The sequence below is a fragment of the Sander vitreus genome, chromosome 4 (assembly GCF_031162955.1).
Source record: "Sander vitreus isolate 19-12246 chromosome 4, sanVit1, whole genome shotgun sequence".
NCBI lineage: Eukaryota > Metazoa > Chordata > Actinopteri > Perciformes > Percidae > Sander > Sander vitreus.
The window spans coordinates 4,543,635-4,569,868 of record NC_135858.1 but is presented as its reverse complement, the minus strand read 5'-3'; the positions used below and the strand labels follow the sequence as shown (position 1 = coordinate 4,569,868).

General features: G+C 40.3%; 1 protein-coding gene across 2 annotated transcripts; it reads left to right on the top strand.

Moving 5' to 3' along the window:
• Window positions 1-1,602: 1,602 nt before the first annotated feature.
• On the top strand, window positions 1,603-22,692 carry mst1rb (macrophage stimulating 1 receptor b). Of its 2 annotated transcripts, none has more exons than XM_078247790.1 (21): window positions 1,603-1,796; window positions 4,417-5,723; window positions 8,942-9,118; window positions 9,224-9,346; window positions 10,381-10,551; window positions 10,654-10,814; window positions 11,503-11,638; window positions 11,779-11,915; window positions 12,155-12,334; window positions 12,445-12,544; window positions 12,679-12,897; window positions 13,020-13,166; window positions 15,410-15,563; window positions 15,740-15,829; window positions 15,950-16,162; window positions 16,292-16,372; window positions 17,664-17,845; window positions 17,984-18,093; window positions 18,253-18,418; window positions 19,338-19,474; window positions 20,399-22,692. In XM_078247790.1, exons 2-21 carry the CDS (start codon window positions 4,518-4,520, stop codon window positions 20,628-20,630), a joined length of 4,122 nt encoding a protein of 1,373 aa, XP_078103916.1. In that variant the 5' UTR covers window positions 1,603-1,796; window positions 4,417-4,517; the 3' UTR covers window positions 20,631-22,692. The 2 variants fall into 2 exon arrangements, with proteins under 2 accessions (XP_078103916.1, XP_078103914.1); XM_078247788.1 differs by having other exon boundaries at window positions 15,947-16,162.
• Window positions 22,693-26,234: the final 3,542 nt, after the last annotated feature.

The window sequence follows — 26,234 nt, the reverse complement described above, 5'->3', positions numbered from 1 at the left end:
ATATACTTCAGATACAGTATTAGGGGACCACTAAGGTCTATATAAAATATACTTCAGATACAGTATTAGGGGACCACTAAGGCTTATATAAAATATACTTCAGATACAGTATTAGGAGATCACTAAGGCCTATATAAAAGAGACTTCAGATACAGTATTAGGGGACCACTAAGGCCTATATAAAAGAGACTTCAGATACAGTATTGGACCACTAAGGCCTATATAAAAGAGACTTCAGATACAGTATTAGGGGACCACTAAGGCCTATATAAAAGAGACTTCAGATACAGTATTAGGGGACCACTAAGGCCTATATAAAAGAGACTTCAGATACAGTATTAGGGGACCACTAAGGTCTATATAAAAGAGACTTCAGATACAGTATTAGGGGACCTCTAAGGTCTATATAAAAGAGACTTCAGATACAGTATTAGGGGACCACTAAGGCCTATATAAAAGAGACTTCAGATACAGTATTAGGGGACCACTAAGGCCTATATAAAAGAGACTTCAGATACAGTATTAGGGGACCACTAAGGCCTATATAAAAGAGACTTCAGATACAGTATTAGGGGACCACTAAGGCCTATATAAAAGCATCCAAAAAGCAGCATGTCATAGGACCTTAAAAGTAAAAGCACTTGTTGGGTGGAATGGTCTCTTTCAGAGTTATATTACTTTATATATTATAGCATTGGAATATTATTACTGATGTTTTAACATGTAGCAGCAGCATTTTAATGTTACAGTTGGTGGAGATGGAGCACATTCTGACTAGTTTATAAAAGGTTGGATAATTTAATATGTAGCACAGTATTCATATTTTTTAAATTGATTATATGTTTTGTTTGTAAAATCTTAGCTAGAAGTAGCAGAACATTGAAATTCTGTGTACCTCACAGTTGTACAATAGTACATGAGTACAGTACTTAAGTAAATTTAGTTATTTCCACCACTGATGATGATAGTTACAATACAGTTATAATACTAGTTAAATTAAATACAAGTATAATAATACAATTGTTGTGATTTACTTTACTGTTATTATTACTGATCTATCATATAAGATAAGATAAACCTTTTTGTATGAACTGGCTTTTCTGGCTTTTCTCCATAATTCCACAATAGATATGGACATGTTGGCCATCCCTAGAAACGTGAGGAGCTTAGTATGCGAATCAGGTTTCAAATTCAACGGGAACCCATATTTGGCCGTAACTGTCATTGAATAGAGACCCATACAACGAACATGTGAGTGCCATAACTACGTATGTACTGTATATTGTGTTTTAGGATTTATTGATTTACAGTATACCATCATGAGAATAGTCATATTTGAGGATAACATGAAAACAGTATGCTGGGCTGTTGCCTAACAATAAGCAAACTGTACACTTGGAGCAGAATCAAAGTATTGCAAGTAGCTCTGATGCTGGTTCAGTGTGGAATAGTGCCGTGGGGGGGGGGGTTAAATGGACGGTAGCTAATCCAGAATTGGTTGCCAGACAGATAGTGTAAGTCTGAAGTTACTGGAAAGGGGAGGGGCGAGCTGGAGCACTACTGAGGGAACTATGACCGAAGTGAAAACCCGAAAAGCAACATACTTTACATATCCCAGCTCGTTGTGAGTACGAGCAGGTTTCCACACACAAAAACCCCCCAAACAATCTAATGGTGTCATCTTGAATCTACCCGAGCAAAGATCAAGCATCATCCCTGCGCTATTCTAAAGTCAGTCAAGGAGCAAACCTGGCTGTGGTTGCTTCCCTGAAGAGGACAGAAACTAACCTGCACAGGTAAGCTTTTCTTAACATTCACAGCTGCATGTACCAGAGATATTTTTTTAAACAAAATAGAAACAAACTAGCCAACTGCTAAATGTCCCTTAAGCGCTTATTCAGATAAGCAAACATGCAGCCACTACAGGTCAATTATTTCATGAAGCGTATTAAGTCATTACCACTTATATCATTGAAATTGAATGAAATCTTAGTGTTTTAATAAGAATTGTAAAATAAGCTGGGGTGTTGGAACTGTGGCATGTTATGTTTGTGTGATGATGAGTGGAAAAGGTGTGCTGAAGGGACCATTGACCGGCTTCGGGTTGAGGTAGGTGGGAACAGATCTCGACGGGGGAAACAGCTCGATATAACACTTCACTTCACGTTTCATTTACTAGTACAATTTGAGAGTGCTATTATGAAATATTAGAATTTACACTTGGGAAACTGGATTTATTGTAAGTACAGTATGTGTTAAAGACCATAGTGCCAGACTTTAACCCTTAGAGCTCACAGAGCAAGCTGTTTTGTGCCGTTCTAAATACCATTTTACATGTGCAATGGAGCAAGAATGCAATTAAGGCAGACTGTGATGATAAGAAACAGGACAGGAGTATGGACATGGAGATAAGATTAAAACAAATGCATTCTACCAAACACATAAAACAGGGATAAGAACATGTATAAAAGCACAAGCTAAAATTATGCTGCATCTGTGCAATTTTCCGAATTGATTTGGGTACCATATTGGCTTGACCACTTGGAATAATCTTACATTGTTTTTGAAGAATAAACTCAAAGAAATCATCCTTTTATGAACGTTTCAAAATAAAGAAAATGCCGAGCTGTTGTCTCTCCACACTGTTGGATCTTCGGTGGTAATGGTTGCATTTCCTGCCACTGAATCAATAATCAATAATAATGTTTTGACCATTGATTGTTTGCACAGCAGATTGCCTCTTCAAATCCCTGTGGGTGATTAATGAAAAGAGAGATGCTTTTTTGATTAAAGTAAATGATAGTAAAGAAACTTTGCGTTGTATATAGATAAAATATAAAATGAACAAGCCAGAAAATAGAAGATAAGTAGCATTTAATACATTGACATTTTATATAATGTTGCTTGAAATCTGGTTTGATATTGTCTGAATAACAGAACCAAGGAGGCTGGTGTTCTCACTAGTGTGACTGCCTCTTTACTTAACCTGTGAGGGAATTGCAGTCAGACGCTGATGCAGCCTTCAGCAAAAACTTGCATGCTGGCCGGCCTGTAAATAGCACTATAGTACAATGAATGGAAACTAAATTTCAACCATTTGCTTTATTAACCATGAACATGTAGAAAGACAATCAGTGTCATTACTATGTATACCCATGTCCTCTAACCTTAACCTCAGTTTCACATGGACCTGCAAATGTTAAAATGTAGCACAACTGTACTGGGATTCTATGAATTATTGATGTAAAGACACTGTACTTGACTTGGAACCTTTCTGTACCACTGCTTAGAGCAAGAATAAGTGCTTTTTTTTCTTGAAATAATTTTGGTCAAAATGAAGTTTCTCTGCTGCTAAATAAAATAATCAGAGTTGATGAAATTCTTAAGCACGAGCAGTTGAGCCGTTTCTTCTTCACCTGGGGCTTAAAAAGGCACGTGGTCTTATGACCATCAGTCCGTGCACATCTTTCCCCCTGAAAGGCACGTAGTGCTTGTGACAGGAATGCAAAGTAGAGAGGCCGGGGTTCTTGAATACAGCCTTACAGCAATGTGTCTAGTTAATGATCCACCTAACAACGTCTGTTCAGAATGAAGACAATGCTCAGAGTTTGAAACATTTGGTTGGTTGTTGATTGGAGACTGGCGGAAAAAAATGCTCATTTTTAGTTGATACATTTGGTGCATTAACTTGTTACAACCACTTCTTCTGAGTAAAAGAACATGACTCATAATGGGAGAAGAACAGATGGGATCTTAGATTAACCAGAGTACACATGACCCGACAGATATAAATATTACTTGTGCAGGAAGTCACTATGAAAATAGTTGTACTACTATACTACTATACTGAGCACTAGCAACACAGCTCTCTGTTTGATTATGTAAACATTTCCTCTCAGTGTTTGTGGTGAATCAGAGGAAGCATTTATCTTTATGACCACTTTTATCATCATCTGGCTCAACCAAGATGATATTTTTCACCTCAGATCTGTTAGGAACATAATAAAGCAGACAGATATTGATTTTCACTTTCATCAGTACAAATAATGCACACTCCCACATAGCACCATTGCCACAGAACAATAGTTTTGCTGTGACGGGCAACATCATTTTATATTGTGTATATGTGTTCCAGACAGAGCAAGGGTTAAAGAGTGTGTGTGAATAGGTGTATGAGAGACAAATTGTTAAGTGTCCATTTACCATGAAAAAAAGCTACTGGAGTGGACTCTGAGAGTGGGCTCAATATTCCCGTCTAACCCTCAGCAAAAAAGAAAGTAATGGTTTCCTTTGGGATTTTTTTATTCAAACAATTTTCAGGGTCAAGAATACATTTTGTATGCTGTGGTTTCAGCTATATTTGCGCTGTAGGGAATAATTTCTTAATGATTTAATGACTTTCTCTACTCTCTTCAGGTATCAGTGGCTGGTGTCAAGGATGCTTTTGTGCCGACATCAGAGTTGGAGGTAACCCCACGTTGTCTGTGCTGTAGCCCCTCGTGCACCCCGGAGTGGAGATGGACCACTGGACCACAAAGTGGGGGACATGTGTCTGTGTCCAGACTCTGCTGGCCTTTGCCTTGGCCAACTGTCCCTCACTTGCCCCCAACCCTGTCAACTTCTCTGTTGTTTACACCATGCCCTTCTTCCAGGCCCGGGGCCCCATTCAGAACATAGTCAACAACTCGCTTTACCAGGAGGTGTATGTTGCCTCTCAGAATGTGATCGAAGCTGTCAACAGAAGCTTGGAGAAGGTGTGGGAGCTCCACACTGGGCCGGTGGGAAGCCCAGAGTGTCAGATATGCAATTTGTGCGACATTGACAAGGATCCTGACTTCCTGGAGGACACAAACAATCAGATCTTGCTGTTGGATACCCTCTTTATGTATTTATACTCTTGTGGAAGTTCTCAGTATGGTGTTTGCTATTTCCACCAACTTAACTCAAATGGAGAGTCGCCCTCCCTTTCTAAGTGTTTGTTCAGAAAGGCTTCAAACTCTGCTGCCTACTGTCCTGACTGTGTGGCTAGCCCTCTTGGTACCAAAGTCACCATGGTCGAAGAGGGTCAGACTGTTTACTTCTTTGTTGCCTCCACAGTCAATGACAGTGTGACCCAGCGTTACGGAAGGAAGTCCATATCAGTGCGTCGACCACTGGCCACAGAAGATGGTTTCTACAGTGACGTGCGTGGCCTGACTGTCCTTCCAGGCTTGCGGAGGACATACCATATTGAATATGTCTACAGCTTTTTCACTCAGGAGTTTGTCTACTTCCTCTCAGTTCAGAGAGAGAGCCCCGATCAGGACTCATCTCCGTTTCAGACTCGCTTGGGCCGTCTCCCACGGAATGAATGGGAGATGAAGAGGTATCGTGAGGTGATCCTGGAGTGTCGCTTTGAACCAAAACGCCGGAGGAGGAATGTAGCCAGTGAGCCCTATAAGGATGTGGTGTACAATGTGGTTCAGGCAGCCCATTTTGGCAAGGCAGGCAGGGAGCTGGCAGAGGAGTTAGGGGCGGAGGAGGAGGATGACATACTGTATGGGGTTTTTGCTGTTACTGATGACAACGGGGTCACGGAGCACGACTCGGCCCTGTGCGCTTTCCCAATGGACAACGTGAACAAAGCAATCGTAGATGGGGTGGATGACTGCTGCGAGTCTGGACCAGAGCAGCTCTCCAGAGGGCTTTGCCATTTCCAGCCCTGTGAGAGCTGTCCTCATGAGGTGAGCCCATCAGTCCACTAACACAACAATTCCAGGTGATTAATATGATCTCAGAGTTCCTGTTTTATTTTTTCTTCAAGATACTGTTTTAAAGAGACAGACAGGTGAAGAACAAAGGTAAATTCAGTATGTAGAGTAGGGCTGAACGATATAAGGAAACTATGCATTTTTAACATTATTGAATATCGCGATAACGATATTACTTGCGATAAATAAACATATTACAATGTACTCAGTTCTGCTTGTATTCTAATGAAATACAACAAATTGCTTGTTGAATTTAAAACAAATGAAAAGGAAATCATGTCTAACATTCTTTTATTGAACAAATTGAACACTGAATATAAAAGGCAGAATATGTTACATTTTAAAGTGCAGTTTTCTACTGATATTTAATTTTAACTAACACAAAAAACCTGTGAGTGTCTATCGCGATATGTCGCAGCCTTTTGCGATGTGTATATTGCGGCAGCTGATATTGGGATGATGATAAAAAAAACAATGTATTGTGCAGCCCTAATGTGGAGTCTACTGGACAATTTAAGGGAGGTGAATCCCTGGTGTATTTTTTGAGGTTTTGAGGTTGACACACTACCTGCAGAGACAGACTGAAAAAAAATCAAGATATAAAGTGTTCTGATCTTGTCATCTAACTCTTGGCAAGAAAGCAAAACGTATTTCCCCAAAAGTGGAACTATGCAACCAGAACCACTTGCATCAGCATTCAGTGAGCATTCACTGTTAAATCCAAGAAAACATGAATACAAATTGCTTTTTGGATGGAAAAATAAGCATGGAAAAAGTCAGTCTGCACACGATGGAATTGTGGCCAGGTGGGAGTCAGGGTTGTTGACGGTATGACTTGTTTTCTGTATCAGTTGAGGGAGTTTCTCAGGTCAGGAAGATGGTGTTTTAAAACTAAACGTATGCCAAAGTGTGCATTTGGATAGATATTTTTAATCTTATATTATATCTTATATTATAACAGCATTCGTTTCTTGTGTTAATTATCTTGGGAAAGCTGCTTTTTATTTCCAGATCCCATAGATATTTTTCCATTATGTTTTATGTTTTCTTTTTCTTTTTAATTCTGTGGTGGCTGTAAATTATTGTCAGTTTGGTTTGAGAATGAATTAACATTTCCATAACAGAGCTGCTGTTATTGCAGTTGCAGCCATCATTTCATAGTTTGGATGTTAAGTCTTTGAACTCGTTGGTTTTGATTTGTTAGATTCACAGTGGACGGAAATTTGGAAGAGGTTTAAATAAACAGTTTTGTGGAGTTAGTTGTAATGTTCTCTTTTGTTTAGTCTTTGTTCTATTTATCTTCAGAGGAACACTTTCTACTTGACCAGTGAACCTTTCTCTCGAGGCTTTTTCTGTTTTGCTGATTTTGGCTGCTTGTCTGAATGTTGAGTAAAACCTGCCAGCGGGATTGTCCAACAATCTGAAATCCTGGTTCTTCCATTTCTCAGCAAATCCAAACATCTTTTGTGCCAACAAAGTCATCCGTGCATTACAAATGCTGTGCTTTTCTGCTTTTTAGTATGTCATCAACTTATTAAGATATTGAAGGATCATTAGATTGAATAATGTTTTGTAATATGAGTAAATGCAATTCTGATGATCACAGCCCACTTTTGACCTTTTGGCTCTCATTGAAATATGAAAACGTGTTTTAGTTTGGCATAGTATATGTTAATATACCATATTTTCTAATAATGTTCCTCTCAATGTCGTTTTAAGTGTGTTAGTCCTTGGAACTATCTCAACCTTTGCAGTATGTGTCCTTAAGCTTCGGTGGTATTTGAGGTTTAGGGTTCAGGAAACTGACTTATAAACAAGTTTTTTATGCTCATCTAGCGTCTGGCGAAAGACTTCAGTCAATAGCAATGTTGTTTGTGTTTTTCTCTAGTCTTACTTCATGAGACACGAGATAGACGATTCATGTCTTCCAATTTTTTTTTATCCATGTAATTAGAAAAAAAAATGCTTATTTTCCACTTTCCTGTTTTCCCTTTTATATACCTTGAAAACAATTAAAAGTGTAATTTCTTTGTTTTTATATCTTGACCTCAATATATTAGCCAGTGTTTACAGGAAGACTCTATTTAATTAAACAGTGATCCGCCCTGCTCTGTGTTTACAGTGACAAGGCAATCCTTCTGTCAGTATTGCAGCAAATAATCATTTATCATGGCCTCTTACATTATAAAAATGATCATATTATTATGAAAGATTAAACTTGTGCTTCTGGTGTGCCAGGGTTTCTCATGATGACGCTGGTGACCAGAGCAGCTCATAGCACGTCCTTACAAGCAAACAGCTGGGCCTGTTTTACTACATATGTACATTTTTAAAGGATAACATTTTATTATTTCAGAATGTGGAACTTTTTAGAGCACATGAATACACACTCTGAGCTGTCAAGCTAATTTGGACGAAACAATTACAACTAAGGTCCAATTAGACTCCTGGCTTGTTCCTACAGATCCATCTCCATGACAACTGAGCATGTGTGATGCGGTTGAAAGCTTTGGAAAAAGGGGCATTGCTTTGGGATGGTTGTCTATGACTTGACCTTGAGTTTAGATAGTTTTGTACTTTATTCAAGGTCAAAAATAAACTGTCATGCTTCATATAAATGATGTTTTTGACCTTAAACATGGCTAAACCTTAAATACACTAAAGCCACTACAGGAGGTCGGACTCCTCACTCTTCTTTTTGCCTTTCTGTATCTAAAGGCCTAACTGCCTGTTGTAGACACTGCTTTCAACCTAGTTCAAACATGTCTAATAATACTAGGGCTGCAGCTAACGATTATTTTCATTGTCGATTAATCTGTTAATTATTTTCTTGATTAATTGCTCAGTTGTTTAGTCTATAAAATGTCAGAAAATGGTAAAAATGTTTCATTTATTGTCCACAACTCAAAGACATTCAGTTTACTGTCATACTGGAGTAAAGAAACCAGAAAATGTTCACATTTAAGAAGCTGGAATCAGAGAATTTGTAAAATACAAAAATTACTCAAACCGATGAAAAATTACTCAAACCGATTAATTAAAATAGTCTGGGATTAATTTAATAGTTAACTAATTGACTAATCGAATATACTTTGCAGCTCTAAACAATACTATTATAGTTAATGTTGAGGATGTTATCATCCCTATTGTATCATTTTGTTGTCCTCTGCTGCCTGTGGTTTTTGTACTAGAGCATGGAGAACAACGCTACATGCAGAGACCATCCTACTATGGTGTCAAAGCCCTACTACAGAGTGGACCTCTTCAACAGGCAGATGACAGATGTTCTGCTCACAGCTTTGCTGGTCACAACTATAGAGAACAAGACCGTAGCCCATATTGGCACCTCTACCGGACGCCTGCTGCAGGTATACAGCATGATTTCAATCAGCTATTTTTGGTATTTATCTTCATTATCACCATTGTATATGATCCATTACTAATAATCCTATTTTTTGTGTCTGTGTTGGCAGCTTGTATTGACAAGATCCAGCCCTATTATCTTTGCCAATTACTCTTTGGTAGAGAATCAGAGGGTCGCATCCATTGCCGCTGTTTACTCATCAGAGTATCTTCTCTTTGTGGTTGGAGACAAGGTAAGAGTGCAGTCACATGAAATACGAGTAAATATAAACATGTACAATGGCTATGTGGATATTACTGTCATCTGATGGCAGGAAGATCTTGGGGTCAACTTTCCTCCCACAGACCAAAGACATGCAGTTCAGGTTACATTTCAATTACAAATGAGTTGGGACTGATTGTCTGTCAGTGACGCTATGATGCTCTGGAGACCTGTCCAGGGTGTTTTTTTATACCTTCTGCCCAGTGCATGCTGGAATAGGTGCGACCCCTGTGACCCTGAGAATGAATAAGGGGCTAAAGCAAATCGATAAGCTTGATATGCCGTTTGGAACAGGGTGGATATGAGAAGCTGCCACTGGAGCAGTAATCCATAGGGCTTGTGGTATGTGGGACGTTAGGACTATTACTTTGTGTTATTTAGATTGATTTATCATCGGACTTATTGGACATTTCTGCACCAGGAGCTGTCTATGTGACCATTTCACCTGTCTTGTGCTGAATAAGGCCTGTCAGAAAAATTACAGTCAATGATTTTATGAATCAAATATCTTTACCTCATGCAGCATGGAGAGAAGACCTGAACATGGGGTTCTCTCTAGACATTCAGAGTACCTTGCCTTATATATCAATTAAACAAAGAACAACAGTTGCACACTCAGAGAGCAAAGACCTCTGCCAAATTTGATCTTACAATGTTAATGCAGTGTGAACTTTCCCAGTCGGTAACACATTTTTCAGATTATTCCAACACCACAAGAATGCAGCACAAACGCCCTAACTTGCAATGTGAACAATGTGAAGTGAAAAATATGTGTATCTGCTCCGCGCCACGCTCTTCCTTGGCCCCTGCTACACCCTTCCACCAAGTTTCATGATAATCGGGCCTGTAGTTTTTCCATGATCCTGCTGAAACCAACTTATAGTTGGTTGTTTATAACAAACAGACAAACAAACCGAAAACATAAACTCCTTGGCGGAAGTAATTAAGTAGCACAAGGCCATAAGATTGAATATGTGACCTTTAATTGTTTTCTCTCTGTTTCAGATGATCCAGGTGCCCCAGAGAGGGCCAGGCTGTCAACACTTCCTGACTTGTGCCATGTGTCTCACAGCCCCTAAGTTCATGGGCTGTGGCTGGTGCTCCGGAGTGTGCTCCTGGGAGAGCGAGTGTAACAGACGCTGGAGGAATGAGTCCTGCCCACCAGGGATCACTGGGGTGAGGTTTGTTCTGTATTCCAGGATACAAACATTTCTATGAGCAACTAATAAAAACATTTCATTTCAAGGTGGCACTATATATTTTGCTTTATTGACGCAGTTCTTTCCACGGACTGCTCCTCCTGATGGTCAAACAGAGCTAACGGTGTGTGGGTGGGAGTTCCAGTCCCCTTTAAGACCTGCCATCACCTCCAGAACCCACCAGGTCCGACTGGGGCAGACTGCTTGCACTGTTCTTCCAGTCAAAAGCAACAACACACAGTGAGTATCCATACAGGCAGTGATCTGGCTCCAAGTACAATCTGTTATAGTAATGTTGTGGAAAATGTACCCTTAGGAATTTCTTGTAAAAATAAAATAAAAAGCTTGTCATTTCTTTCCCGGAAACCTTTCGAGAAAGTGAAAAAACAGAGCATGACTTTGCTGGTCTATAATGGCCACTCATTGATATCAAACTTTATAATGTCTGACTGTTGAACATCATTACAACATAATGAGTCTAAACTTTGAGGGACTGACACCAAATTTTGACATGTGCGCTATTATACTTTGTTACTGATGTGTTGAATATGAAAATGATACACAAGGCCACATAACCAATATGTGTAACATGTCTACAGCCACACTATGGGCTCTGTGAGGTTGTACTGATACATTAATGCCAGCATGCTAACATTCTTACAGTAACAATGCTAACATGCTGATGTTTATCAGGTCATACTAACATTTGCTAATTAGCACTAAACACAAAGTACAGCTGAGGCTGATGGGAATGTCATTCTTCTTTAATAGATTCATCAACAAACTAATTCTATAAAGACATTCATAAGAGTCAGTGCATTGATTTAACTTGAAAGCTGTATTTTAGCAGCAAAGCTAACATGTTAAAACAACACAAACTTTTGTCTTTGCTGACCTACTGAGTGTGTGTTGTGGTGCTGCTCTTCAGCTTCGTGTGTAAGATTCGCTCTGGGGCCACTGAGCTGTCCAAACCAGTTAACATTACAGTGGAGGTGCATGAGGGCAAGGTGGAGGGACGCTACTCTATTGACGGAAAAGCAGAAATGCCAGGATTCACATTTGTGGTAATCTTTGCTGTTATCATCTACGGATATCCTCATTACAACATACAAGCTATAAACAATTTCACTAAGCTATTTAATCTGGGGAACCACTTTTCAAACATGTTTGTTTACCATAATACTTTGATAAATTGTCCCCTCAGATTCCCAACATCACAGAAATCCAGCCCAACTATGGGCCACGTGTTGGGGGCACGTTCATCACAGTGACTGGTCCTCACTTAGATGCTGGGAAGACCAGGAAAGTCACTCTCAATGACATGCCCTGTCCTATACAGAGGTCTGGAAATACATCTCTCCCTATCTCTTTTCACCACACTAACCTCAAAAGAATAATTATAGTTTACAAAACTACAGGCTAACTCCTAGACAGGTCTTGGCTTGACTGACTCAGAACTGAACTATTTTCTACTGGAGATGTTATCTTTTTAAACATGAATAATGTATGAATAATGCTTTTTGATCTACAACAGTTGACCTGTTACGGCACGTCATTTACATATCTCTGTCTCCCTACAGAGTCACAGAGCCCAAAGGCAATGTGTCCTCCATCATCTGTCTGTCCCAGCCCATCTCAGAGGTGAGGGACGTTCCTCTGAGTGTTTTCATCGACAAGTCTCCAGTCCTCACCACAAAGGTGTTTTACTACAAAGAAAACCCAATTATTACAGCTGTCCTGCCTGACTGCAGCTTTGACAGGTAAACCAATGAGACCTTCAACTTTTGTCCTATTTTTCTCATCTTTCTCATTGGACCAATTCAGTTGTAACAAGAAACAATTGTATTTCTCACATTTGTCTGAATTGCAGGGGGTCAAAGATTGTCATTGGGGGGGAGAACCTGGATTCTGTTTACCGCACCATCATCCGCTTTAAACCCAATGAGAGCCATTTGAAACCTGTGACAAGGGTACAGTGTTCATCATTAGCATAGCAAAATCATTTTTCTTTTATTCTGTCTTTTTGATTTCCCTCCAAAGTCATATGCTTACATTTTACTGTGTGGGCCTACCATTAAAGTATGATCACACTGTTTTGTTTCAGGAGTGCATAGGAAAGTCCTTGCCCACGAGGATGGAGTGTATCTCTCCTGTGTTTCCCAGGGATGAGACTGAGGAAGGAGAGCTTTCTTTTGACATGGACGGAGCGTTGGGACTTTGGAACAAAGAGTTCTCTTACCACCCCTACGGCGAGCCCATACCTTTTGAAACCGATGGACATGTGCTGAATTTGTACCCTGGGTTTGACGAAGTGTCACTACATGTAAGAGATAGCTCTAAGGATATTTGTTTGTAAATTAATGACAAATATATGTGGATTTGTAATATGTTTATTATAAATAAGTCATTTTGTCTCATATCTTGATTTGACCTCTCTGTACATAGCATCAAAAGCTGAATCTGGTGAGCTCCTGTATGACCATCATTATGACGGTGGCAGGCGTTGATTGTGATGCCAAAGTCCTGGATAATGAGATTACCTGCAGGATCCCCAAAAACATGACCATCACCAGTGAGGGATTGCCAGTGAAGGTAAATCCGGGTGGAGGTTTAGATGATGATTAACTGACTGATTTACCTGGATCCAGCATGCAACACGGAGCCCTAGGTCCTACATGTGCCTGTTCAGTGATCACCAACCATTTGTACATTGTGCATGTACCCTGTCAAGCAGCTATCAGATAGGATATGTGAAAATTGTGCCAAAAGAAAAAAAGCTCCAAATACTTCTAGTTAAGATAATTAAAATACTATAGAAAATTACGTGCACATTTTTCATTTTCTATGCACAAACCCGAGAAATTCTGACACTTTAGCATGTCTGCATGCTGACACGTAGCTAGGTAGTTCATTATAGCATTCAAAATTGTAAAACCTAAAGGTACAACTAGAGCCTGACCGATATGGGATTTTTGAGGGAAAATTCACAGATTACCCATATGGCGATATAGTAAATTTATGAGGTAAAAAGGCCCCAAACAGCTATAGATGTAGTTTGATGTTTAGATATTTTGATGTTTAGATATAAAAAATATTGGGTATGTTACTATGCTTACTCATCCCCTGAAATAATTTTTAGAAGGCCCCCAAACCACTTAAAACATATGCAACTAAACTGTATAGTACTGACATACTGTGTACTTCTACTTCAGAGGAAAACATTGTACTACTACATTTATCTGACAGAAAAAGGTTACTGGTTACGTTGCAGATTTTACTCACAAAATACAACAATTAAAATATGATGCATTATTATTCATTACATTATCCAGCATTGTATTAGAGTTGAAAACTTCATCTTTAACAGACGTTAAAGGTCCTATGACATGCTGCTTTTTGGATGCTTTTATATAGACCTTAGTGGTCCCCTAATACTGTATCTGAAGTCTCTTTTATATAGACCTTAGTGGTCCCCTAATACTGTATCTGAAGTCTCTTTTATATAGACCTTAGTGGTCCCCTAATACTGTATCTGAAGTCTATTTTATATAGGCCTTAGTGGTCCCCCTAATACTGTATCTGAAGTCTCTTTTATATAGACCTTAGTGGTCCCCTAATACTGTATCTGAAGTCTCTTTTATATAGACCTTAGTGGTCCCCTAATACTGTATCTGAAGTCTCTTTTATATAGGCCTTAGTGGTCCCCTAATACTGTATCTGAAGTATATTTTATATAGGCCTTAGTGGTCCCCTAATACTGTATCTGAAGTCTCTCTCCCAAAATTCAGCCTTGGTGCAGAATTACAGCCACTAGAGCCAGTCCCACAATGAGCTTTCCTTAGGATGTGTAATTTCTGTGTCTGTAGCTTTAAATGCTATTGAGGAGGAGGGAGGGGGGGCAAGGTGGAGGGTGGGGGTGTGGCCTTGACCAACTGCCATGCTTTGCTTGTTTGCAAGCCATGATGTCTCTCTTTCTCATGGGCAGGTAAAGCAGAGAAAGGGGAGGTAACCTTTCCCCTTATGACGTCATAAAGGGAAGATTCCAGATCGGCCCATCTGAGCTTTCATTTTCTCAAAGGCAGAGCAGGATAGCCAGGGCTCAGTTTACACCTATCACCATTTCTAGCCACTGGGGGACCATAGGCAGGCTGGGGGAACTCATTTTAATGTTAAAAAACATCATAAAGTGAAATTTTCATGCCATAGGACCTTTAAGTCAATTTCAGTACATTGTGCTGCTAATTCCTCTCTTTTTTTACTCTTCACTTTAAGTAAACATTTGAATGCAGGACTACTGTGCGATATTAATAGTTCTACTTCAGAAAAAACGTTTTGAGTAGAGTCCCGTCCGCCAGGTGAAAATGTCAGCGACGGGTACAGGCCCTTCTTATTCAGCAGCTGGTTCAGCAACTGTATAATCCATGGTACAGGCAGCTGCTGAACCAGACCCACAGTGAGTTTGAGTGAGACGGAGGCAGTTGCTCGGATGAAGAGAGGCTTTGCCCGGTCAGGCTCTGAAATAACATTATCTTCTGCCTTCTGCTTAGAAGTGGTGAATTTACAGCTCACAGCAACTTAATATGATATTGTGTCTGGCTTTCGTTTGTGTCTAGAGTCGGCAAGAAATGTCATTAGCGTCATGTAAGCTATTTCTTTTAAGTTTGAAGATACTGTAGATAAATGAGTCTATTTACATCCATACAACAGCGTGCTGCGTGTTATGTCTTTCGCGCATGTGGGTCAGATAACTGGATAACCGGACAGACTTACAAAAGATTCCTGCTTTTATAGTGTGATGATGGTATTAACTGTGTATGATGAACTCTGCTCTTTAGATCTCCATCAACGGGCAGGTCCACAACGTTGGTACGGTGGTGAGGGTCAGCAACCACTACATGGTGGGCGTTGTTCTGGGGATCCTGGCGGCTCTGGTGGCCGGGGCGGTGCTGGCCTTCGTCGTTATGAAACACTTAAGGAAGACGAAGAAAGGTGGGCTCCTCTCTGTTATGTGGACTTTGGTCAGAAATGTTTGTACAACTGCTACCGGCTGTGGGTGGGTTATGGATGAATTACACAAGCCTTTTAACTAGAACATCCCTGGATAGGATGTACAGGTGTTCTTCTTCTGGGGTTGATGATTAAAAAGTGTTGTGAAATGTTTTCAGCCTCCATGGTAGAGACCCGTTTGGCCCACAGTGCTAACCTCTCTGGTACAAATAATGTGGAGCTGTCGCCCATTGGGGACTACAGGAGAGGTGACCCTCTAGCTAAGCACGTATTATACTGCACTGTAATACTGTATAGCTAGATTTCTTCTGACACATATACCTTCATAACTACTTAATAAACCTCTCTCTCTGGACCTTTACTAGTAGTATCCCTAAGTCCTTCTACCCCGCTGGTGGGGTCGATGGTGTTCCCCAGCCTGAGCTTTGCTGCAGGCAGCATAGATCCTACCCTCACTCCCCTCATGCCTTCAGAGAAGATCTCCATCTCCAGTTTTAGGCCAGAGCTGCTTGAGGAGGTAAAGGATGTTCTTATTCCTGCTGAGATGCTTATTGTGCAACACCACCGGATCATAGGGAAGGGTAAGGAACCCCACTGCCTCTATCTCAAACAAAAAACATGTTATGGAGCCTGGTGTAAGCTATCTTCTGTTTGAAAGAAACAGCAATAGTCCTGTGTGATTCTCTCTCTACCCCCCTTCACACCTGTAGGTCATTTTGGCACTGTTTATCATGGCTACTTCACAGACCACAACAACAGAGAAATCCACTGTGCTGTCAAGTCTTTGAATAGTGAGTAACATCTATATAAACTTAGCACAAAAAGTAAGGAAATGTGTGTTTGGTAGATTATTTCTCTGTGGTAACAATGCTTTTTGGCAATAAATCTTATACCGTTGGAAAGCCTGTTTAGTTCCCTTTCAATTGATGCCCCATTTGTAAGGAACATGCATTTGTGGGATGAGCAGCAGCGCGGAGTATGTGGGTTGCGCCCATGAAAAATTTGCCAAATCTTCTCTGCCATTGCCCTTCACCGTTTGCGCTGGTGTCGCCAACACGTGCACTGGAACATGAACACGTGGGGGAACGTTTCAATGATGTTCAATGATGAGTCCAGATTCTGCCTACGGCAGTTGGATCGTAGGGTCAAAGTGTGGAGAAGACGCGGAGAACGCTATGCTGATTGCTGCACCGATAAGTAACACCTTTTGGTGGCGGCAGTGTGATGGTGTGGGGCGGCATCTCCCTCACTGGAAAAACGAGGCTTGTCATCATTGGAGGCAATCTCAATGCAGAGAGATATAGAGATGAGATTCTGCAACCAGTGGCAATCCCATATCTCCACAGTCTGGGACCGAACTCTATCCTCCAAGATGACAACGTTCGCCCCCACAGGGCAGGGTTTATCAGAGACTACCTCCAGAATGTGGGAGTGGAGAGGATGGAATGGCCTGCCAGCAGTCCTGACCTCAACCCCATTGAACACTTGTGGGATCAGCTTGGGCGTGCTGTTCGTGCCAGAGTGACCAACACAACCACGTTGGCTGACTTGCGACAAATGCTGGTTGAAGAATGGGATGCCATCCCACAGCAGTGTGTGACCAGACTGGTGACCAGCATGAGGAGGAGGTGCCAGGCTGTTGTGGCTGTGTATGGTTCTTCCTGTTTGTGAAATGAATAAATTGTTAAATTGCCAATATGTCTTGTTTCATCAAACTTCAATCATCAATCATGGCAGAATAAGCTGTTTGGCATTGGCAGAGAAGATTTGGCAAATTTTTCATGGGCGCAACCCACATACTCAGCGCTGCTGCTCATCCCACAAATGCATGTTCCATACAAATGGGGCACCTTTTGAAAGGGAACTAAACAGGCTTTCCAATGGTATAAGATTCATTGCCAAAAAGCATTGTTACCACAGAGAAATACAAACACAAATGTCCTTAGTTTTTGTGCTAAGTTTATATCTATATATCTTTAAAAGCAGCTTCTCAAAATTGTGATTTAAGTGTCTTTCTTCCATTACATTTGAGTCCATAATGTGTGTGTGTGTGTGTGTGTGTGTGTGTGTGTGTGTTATCAGGGATAACAGATGTCGAGGAGGTGGAGCAGTTTCTAAAGGAAGGTATCATAATGAAGGGTTTCCACCACAGTAATGTGCTGTCTCTACTGGGCATCCTCCTGCCACAGGAAGGGCTCCCTCTAGTGGTGCTACCGTACATGAAACATGGGGACCTGCGGCACTTCATACGCTGCGAGAAGAGGGTGTGACAGCTACATTAAAACAGTGCAAATGAATCATCTGATTTTTGTGCAACCATCTGTTTACTGAATAGCGAACTATGTACATTTCCAACTGTTTAAAATCAGTGTTTTTGTCATGGATTTGTGGGATGTGTTTAGAACCCCACCGTAAAGGATCTGATTGGCTTCGGGCTGCAGGTTGCCATGGGGATGGAGTATTTGGCTCAGAAAAAGTTTGTGCACAGAGATCTCGCAGGACGCAACTGCATGTGAGTCAGCAATTTATTCACTGCCATGAGGCCTGAATTTCTCTTTGATTTAGTGTTCATCAGTGTTTCATGGTAGACATTCGGTTGAGCTTATTACATCACAGTACTCAGTTAGAATGTTTTGCAACAACAATGTGATCTTACTTTTTCTGTCTTTAGGCTGGACGAGTCGTATACAGTCAAAGTGGCAGACTTTGGCATGGCCAGAGATGTATTTGATAAGGAGTATTATAGTGTTCAGGATCACAGGAAGGCTAAGCTGCCTGTCAAGTGGATGGCCATCGAGAGTCTGCAGACACAGAAATTCACCTCCAAGTCCGATGTGGTGAGGAAATGAAGAGCTACTTTAGTATAATCAAGATCTCTATGGCAGTTGTTAACGTTTTGAGGGACACTTGTCAATGTTTCTAGCAGTGTAAATCAATGTTTAATGCATGATGTGTTTGTCTTGTAGGTAGATTGTGAAAAATAGCAATATCTGACAGAGGAGTACAGTATTTATGTGTCTGGTTCACAACATTTCAACAATGTTTGTTCCCTTTTAATGTCAATTATCACCATGTAAAAATATGGAAATAGTCTATATCCTATCATCGGCTGTCCTCTACATCAGTGGTTCCCAATCTGGGGGTCTAGGACCCCCCCAAGGGGTTGCAAAGTAAATTTGAGGGGTCATGAAATGATTAACAGGATAGGAAAGCAGAAAGAAATTACATTTAATGTTGCATACATTTATGTTTTTTTGTCTTGTCAACAACTGGATAATATGACCTCTTGCGCCTTTAAAATGATTTAAAGTTAGTTGAAATGGTGAAGGGTTGCATGTAGACATGGCTTTGGTTCAAGGGGTCACAAGCCAAGATGTTTGGAAAACACTGCTTTACATAGCATTTTGCATTGATTGCCAACTTGTTTCCGGATTGCTTTACAGCACAATACTATACAATTGTATACAGTACAATAATAGGAAACATTAGTTTCCAGAAATGTATTCCACCATCATGGTTTTCAACTCAACATTGGTCTACCTCCTAAGGACCCATATTGTCCGTGTTCAAGGCTGTGCAGTTTTTCTTGCTTATGTCACAGAGTGATACTAAGCACGGTGGGTTAGACACAAATCACTCCATTAAATACCTTTAAAGAGGTTTTTAACCTTTTCTTAGCAAGGGTGCAAAACACAATACTGATTGGGAGTTCAAGTGTACTAGTACTTGGTGTAACTTTGTCCTCTCTTGATGCAGTGGTCCTTTGGTGTGCTGATGTGGGAGATGCTGACCAGAGGAGCAAGCCCCTACCCAGAGGTGGACCCTTATGACATAACACATTACTTACTGAAGGGCAGGAGGCTTCCCCAGCCTCAGTACTGCCCTGACCCATTGTAAGTACTGTAGTAGGAGTAATATAATTATGTTGCTCACTGTAGAATAAGTCTAAAGAATAATTGTAAGTTAGTTGATGTTTAGTGCTGTTTAGTTGATGCTTAGTTTGCATACATTAATTGCAAAACTTCATAGAATTAAGGGCCGCTTTTGTATGAATACTAATACTACAATAATAGTATACTAACACTGATTTTCAACTACACGACGGAAGAACAAAGTCCAAGTAGTAACAACAAGATCTAGAATGGTCACTCAGTAGTGCGAAACCCGTAAATTGTCCACTACTTGCTATTCCAACAGTTAAGCAATGCAGTTTAGGAGTTAATGTGTATGTCTACATAACAACTCAAAGAACACTTCTTCTTTTACAAAACCACATACACAAACAGTGGTCTGACTGTACAAGGAAAAGCCAACATGTTTTTGCTGTTTTAATGATTAATCCCTTGAACTTTAAGCTTTTGCCTACCAACTTAAAGATTGATGGAGAACAAATCAACTATTCATACCCCTTGTCCTGAGGGCTTATGGAAAAGTGTTACCCAAGAACCCATACAACACCAACATAGTCATTAAAGGGATAGTTAGAAATTTTGGGAAATATCTTTATTTGCTTTTTTGACGAAAGTTAGATGAGATGAGTCTGTAGAGTAAATATGAAGCTACAGCCAACAGACAGTTAGCTTAGCTTAGCATACAGTCTTTAAACAGGGGGAGACAGCTAGCCTGGCTATGACCAAAGGTAACAAAACCCACCTACCAGATCCTCTATAGCTCACTAGTTAACATGTTATATGTGAAAAAAGTTCCGTGCCAGACTATATACTTATAGTTCATTTTATTGCTAGCCAATAATATAGTGGACTGAGTTGGCCATTCCCTCCTTGCTCAGACTCAGAATCTGTTGATGTTTTTTCCAGGTATAGCATAATGCTCCAGTGCTGGGACCCTGATCCAGAGTTGAGGCCCAGCTTTGCTACGTTGGTGTCGGCTGTCTTCACCATTCTGTCCGGCCTGGAGGGAGAACACTACATAAGTCTGAATGTCACCTACGTCAACCTGGACCAGCCACGGCCCTACCCTGCCCTCACAGAGTCTGCTGACGAATACAACTCCACAGATGTTGAAGACTCAGGCTCAGTCTCTTCCTGATCCACTCCTCTTCCTCTCTCAACTATAAAATGGTATTGGTGCTAACAGCAAGAGCACAAAAAACCTTGGCCGGGTCACAACAGTGTCTCTTACCACAAAGCATCTGACACAGAGACTGCCTACTGTTTTTGTGCATGAAAGTGGTAGTAAGATGCTGCCAAAGCACCTCCTCAGGCAGCCATATTGGAGGTCCGTCACTTTTGCAACAATAGCTGAGTGAATTATTTTTCTCTGCTAACAGATGTAACTGATGATACATCTAATCAGCTTGTTAGCAAGAGAAAATAAAACAAATCTTGTTGCTAACACTTGTTAGCCTATCCATTAGAAGCTAATTGGCATTACGACGGTACGCTAAATTAGCCTGCAGGTTAGCTAACTAGCTAACAATGGTAAAACAAGACTTATACGGATAGTCAGTGATGATGTCTATAATGTTAATATGGACATAAATGTTCATCTGTAGTGAAGTATATCACATGACATGGTAAAGATATGTTCGAGTCAAATAATTGAGGAATGCTTTTCAATGTAATCATGCTATTTTCAACAAGCTATTGTTCTGGATTACACATCTAAAGTGTTATTGTGTAATTAATGTTACTTTGTTAAACAGACCGGACCTAGGTTGCACCCCATGGCAATTATGAAACAGCCTGAAATGTTGGTCTTGATGAGCTGCAGCATTTATTCATGGCCCTTACTGAAACCTACACTGTGCATTTACTACCACCTCACAACTTCACTCTCTGCTCTCTTCGGTGCACCAAGGTAATATATCTGCTGGAAAGTGAGAGTGAAACTCAAGTCTCACTGGCATTTTCTTGTTCTGGTTCTATTTTTTATTTTTATTTTTTAAGATTATTTTTTGGGCATTTTAGGCCTTTATTTTGATAGGACAGATAAAGACATGAAAGGGGAGAGAGAGGGGGAATGACATGCAGCAAAGGGCCACGCGGAGTCGGACCCGCGGCCGCTGTGTCGTAGGAGTAAACCTCTATATATGTGCGCCTGCTCTACCAACTGAACTAACCCGGCCACTCAAATGGTTCTATTTTAAAGATGTTTTAAAGATATGAAAGATTTTTCGTTTCTTCATAATGTGTAGGCCTACTCCTTTATGTTATTTGAGTAGTTTATATTTTACCGCACACCTTGCTTCCTGTCGGCACCCAAGTTAAGCATTGTGCTGTTCACACAGCACACACTGTGCCACAAAGCTCTGGGAAGGCTTTCTATTTTTTTACCTGCCCCTCTTCCTGCTGTCCTCTGATTCTTGCATGTTGAAATATCAAAACCTGCCCATGCACTATATTTATTTAGAAATAACCTTTTTCACTGCGCGCACGCGCACACACACACACACACACACACACACACACACACACACACACACACACACACACACACACACACACAACAACACGTACACATACAACAACAACAACAATCATGTATTGAGGGAGTTAATCAGCTGATTGATGGGCAAGAGCGGAGATAAAAGCTTATGTCGTGCCAATACATTTTAAAAAGGCAATGGCCAACGAGGAAACAAACACTCACATCATCACACTATGTCATCACACTCCGACCAATGGTGGAACTTTATCACTCAGTGACGATGTCCATGGGCTGGCCCTTGCGGTCCAGCCAAAAGAAACAGATGACCAAATATTACTGCTGACCTTTTCCCACACTGCAGGAGTCTATTTCACATATCTCTTTTTTTCTTGCTGGTATTATGTAATGTAGCCATTATAAATACAAAGAGTGTTCATATTAGTATCCATGTAATTTAGTGGCACCTTAGCTTTTCTTTTACTACCTAAAACAGTGTACTGTTACAGCAGCAGATGTGTATATATGTTTAGGTATGACATTCCCACATTTGCTTTTAATTCTTTTGCAGTGTAGTGATTGTTCTGTATATTTTGGATCATACTTCTGTAACGCACAATGCTGACCACAATGTTCTGAAAGCAATCTGACATCCCACTGTTGCTTGTATTTCTGACATAATGTCTTTGAGATAGTGTAATAAATTGAAATATTTATTTGTTTATCGATTTGTTTTTGTGCTGTGGACTTTAAGTAAATAGGAGAATTTATGCTAACTCTGCCATATGAAGCTCAGCGTAAATTCTTTCAGGAAGACTTCTATAACTTCATCACCTCTCTCTCCTAAAACTGATCAGCTGTTTCGAGGCTTTTCAGTTAAACCAATCAGAATCGTACGGAGCCCCTAAGGGGACATGAGCAAAAAATAAATAAAAAAAGTTTAGTTTCATGTGTGCACGTGAAACCTTTTCACGTGAGCACATGAAAGTTTCACGTGAGCACGTGAAACTAAACTAGGTTTTGCGTGCGCACATGAAACTAAATCTTTTTTTGCTCATGTCCCCTTAGGGGCTCCGTAGAATCGGCCATGTATTTCACGAGCCAATCACAACATGACATCCCTGATTTAAATCTGTTCTCTCCTCTGCTGCTGTCAGCCGTCATTTCAGGCAAAGAGTGCAACCCTCCTCCTCCACTTCCACCTCCAGTCATCATCTCCCATGGCACCCTGGGTCTTCCTCCAGCTGACCACTCCCATCGACTATATCGGTCCGGTCTTCGTGCTCCTTCACCACCACCACCAGGGACTAGACTCCATCGGGGGGAATATGTCTTGGTTTCTCTACCCCTTTGAAAAAATATTTTATACGATGGAGTCTAATCTCCAAAGACTTTGTACAAAGTCTCCTGATTGAAATGCAGTTCATTTCCACACAGTTACATTTATAATGCCTTATGGCTGAGTCTTTTGTTTTATTCTCCACTAGAGGTCAGCAATCTGTTAAAAGTACTCTGTGTTGCCACCACTGATCTGCTCCTGGAGATTTTCCCAACAACATGGATGCAGCATTCTTTCTGTGTGCATCATTTTTGCCGTAGCATAGCAACATGAATGACCCAGGTCTTTCCCCCTATCTCTGAAAACCAACCAATAAGCCCTCTAGATGCTACAATAAGACATTAAAAGCAGACCAGAACAGCACAATATACCAAGCAGGCATGTTTTCTTCTTTTCTTTCTCTTTCAGCCGTTTGGCAGGAGCAAATTACTTCATTTTCAATTAAATGAGTTTAAGAAACAGCCAACATAGAGAAACAATCTGTCAATCTCACAAATAAACCAAACAAACATCTCACTAGTAGCAACTTCCAGTGCTGTAAACAGACATCATACACAACAAGCACACTTCCCCACAACAAAACCAGAGTCAAATAAAACCAGAGGGAAACAAACATCATAAAGTTTTCTATTTTTTCATGCTGCCAAGAACAAAAGTCAATCCCACGAGGTGGGGCCTTTGATATAGAGAGATGTCAAAATATGTGTGTATGTGTGTGTGTGTGTGTGTGTGTGTGTGTGTGTGTGTGTGTGTGTGTGTGTGTGTAAGGCCACACTTTGCAGGGCAGAGCCCAAAGGATCTACAGTAGAGAAGAATCAAGACAGCATGATTGCCCCCCTTTCTCTCACTCCCTTTCTCTCCTCTTGTTTCCTGTTGTATTATCTGTGCTATAAAAAGTGCAGAACCTGTGAAGACCGCTGCTGTCAGCTGTGTGAACATCTCCAGCTTTATAGCTTTTCTCCTGAGCTGGGTTCACCATTAGGGCCCATTACGTAGGCCTTCTAATGTATCTCATACACATTAACATTCATTTCTTCCCTACCGATCTTCTGTTGACATTGTTTATGTGGACCAAACCAAAGGGCAAGGACAAGACAGTTGGTACTGGTTGATCATGTTGCAGAGAATGTGTGCGATTTATGTCTGTACTGCATGTGTTATATGGCAGCCTCATTAGAGGGAACATGAATAACCAGTGCTCAAGTGCTGTGTCAAGTTAGGGGAGAGGGAAAGCAATCTGTGAGATTGGCCATCTGAACAAGACTTTTTTGAAAGCAGTAGGCTAATTATTTCCATTGCTATGTGATGATGGCAGGCCCTCACAAATAAGTGCTGGAGCCAAACTGGGAGCTCTTGGATTCTATTCCAGTAGGATCTGGCATAAAATAAGTCCTGTAAAAAAAACCTATCGAACCAGAAAAGCAATACTCATCATATGTTACACAGTGCAGCAGGAAACAGCTTAAATGACAAGAAATAGAAGTCTTTTTGACACTGTCGGCATTTGCATTCAAATAAGATTATTTTGTGCTAGTGCTATTCCCCTCATGAACCCAAGAACTCAGGCCTGAATACTGTCAAAATCACTTTTCTTTTACAATTGATCCTGAATCCATCCATCCATCCTGTGCAGGAAATGAAAACTGTGACATTAAAAGTGAGTTGGTAAGATGAAGCTATTTTTGGCTACTGGAAGAACATTTCAGTTGAAGATCAACACTGCTCTCGTCTGTAAACAAAATAAACCTAAATTTTTGCAACCTTGCACTTTCAGACACAAACAACAGCGGTGAATAAGTGAATTTCTGAGACCTGCACAGAAATCATTCAAAATAATTAAACTGCACAGCCTTTGGGGCTTAATGTTTTTGTAGTGGCTGTTAGAGGCAGACATGAAGAGGAAAACATATTTTTGTAAAATGTTCAACTAATTGGTGCAGCTAGCTTTCTCTGCTCAGAGCACTGCTTTATTTCAATTTATATTACTATATTTCAATATTCCTGTGTGCTGAGAGGTTTTCCTGTGACCATACACTACACACCATAAATTACATTAAATGAGATTAATGAATGTCTAAGTACAGGGGCATGGCTGTTCCTCTCAGTTGCAGCATATTCATAGAGCACTATTTGCTAATTTAATTGTTGCCTATTGACTCTTTATAATAATTATACATTTTATTCTTAAAGCATCTTTCATACAATGCAGCTCAACGTGCTGTCTTACAACTGGCAGCAGTTTTGAGTATGTAGAGGGAAAGACAGTCGGCTTAGTTAGAAATGATTTAGAGCCTTTTTAAACTTGTAATACAATTCTGAAATCAATTCCAAAAGAGACATGAAGCCAATGCAAAGATTCGAAAATGGTTGTGATGTGCTCTTTTTTACATGTGTTGTCAAAACTCTGGCAGCTGAATTTTGTTTCCAGTTAAAAGAACATTGCTCCAAGCCAGAGAAAGCCAAAACAATAATTAATTTGCATCAGGAAGAGTAAGGTATGGTCTAGCTTTTACAATATTTCTCACATTCAAAAATGTAGTCTTAATATAGTCAATATGTTTACTAAGGTTCAAATCATAGTATGCCACTTGATGCATTTTTGTTTTAGGTTTAAGTCTTTGTTTCATTTAGAATCAGAACCAACAACCATCATTTCGGTTTTGTCCTCTTTTAATTTCAAATAGTTGTGCACATCCAAACTTTTTGCTGTAAGTTAGTCTGTTAAACAATTGTTGGGGTTATTGGGCGCTAGCAATATGTACAGTTGTGTGTCGTCTGCATAGCTGTATACATTACAAATATACAGTACATTATATTGTCAAGCGGAAGCATGTATAATGTAAAAGGACTGGACCAATTAAGTAACCCTGTGGAACACCATGTGAAATGCTTATTTGAAAAATTCCCTGTTAAATAGCTTTATGTTT

What these genes read in the sequence shown, in the direction of transcription:
- mst1rb (XM_078247788.1), top strand. Translation starts at nt 4,518, where the DNA reads ATGGACCACTGGACCACAAAGTGGGGGACATGTGTCTGTGTCCAGACT. An exon ending in GTGAGAGCTGTCCTCATGAG is followed by an intron (nt 5,724 to 8,941) that starts GTGAGCCCATCA and finishes TTTTTGTACTAG; the next exon opens with AGCATGGAGAACAACGCTAC. An exon ending in GCCCACCAGGGATCACTGGG is followed by an intron (nt 10,552 to 10,653) that starts GTGAGGTTTGTT and finishes TTATTGACGCAG; the next exon opens with TTCTTTCCACGGACTGCTCC.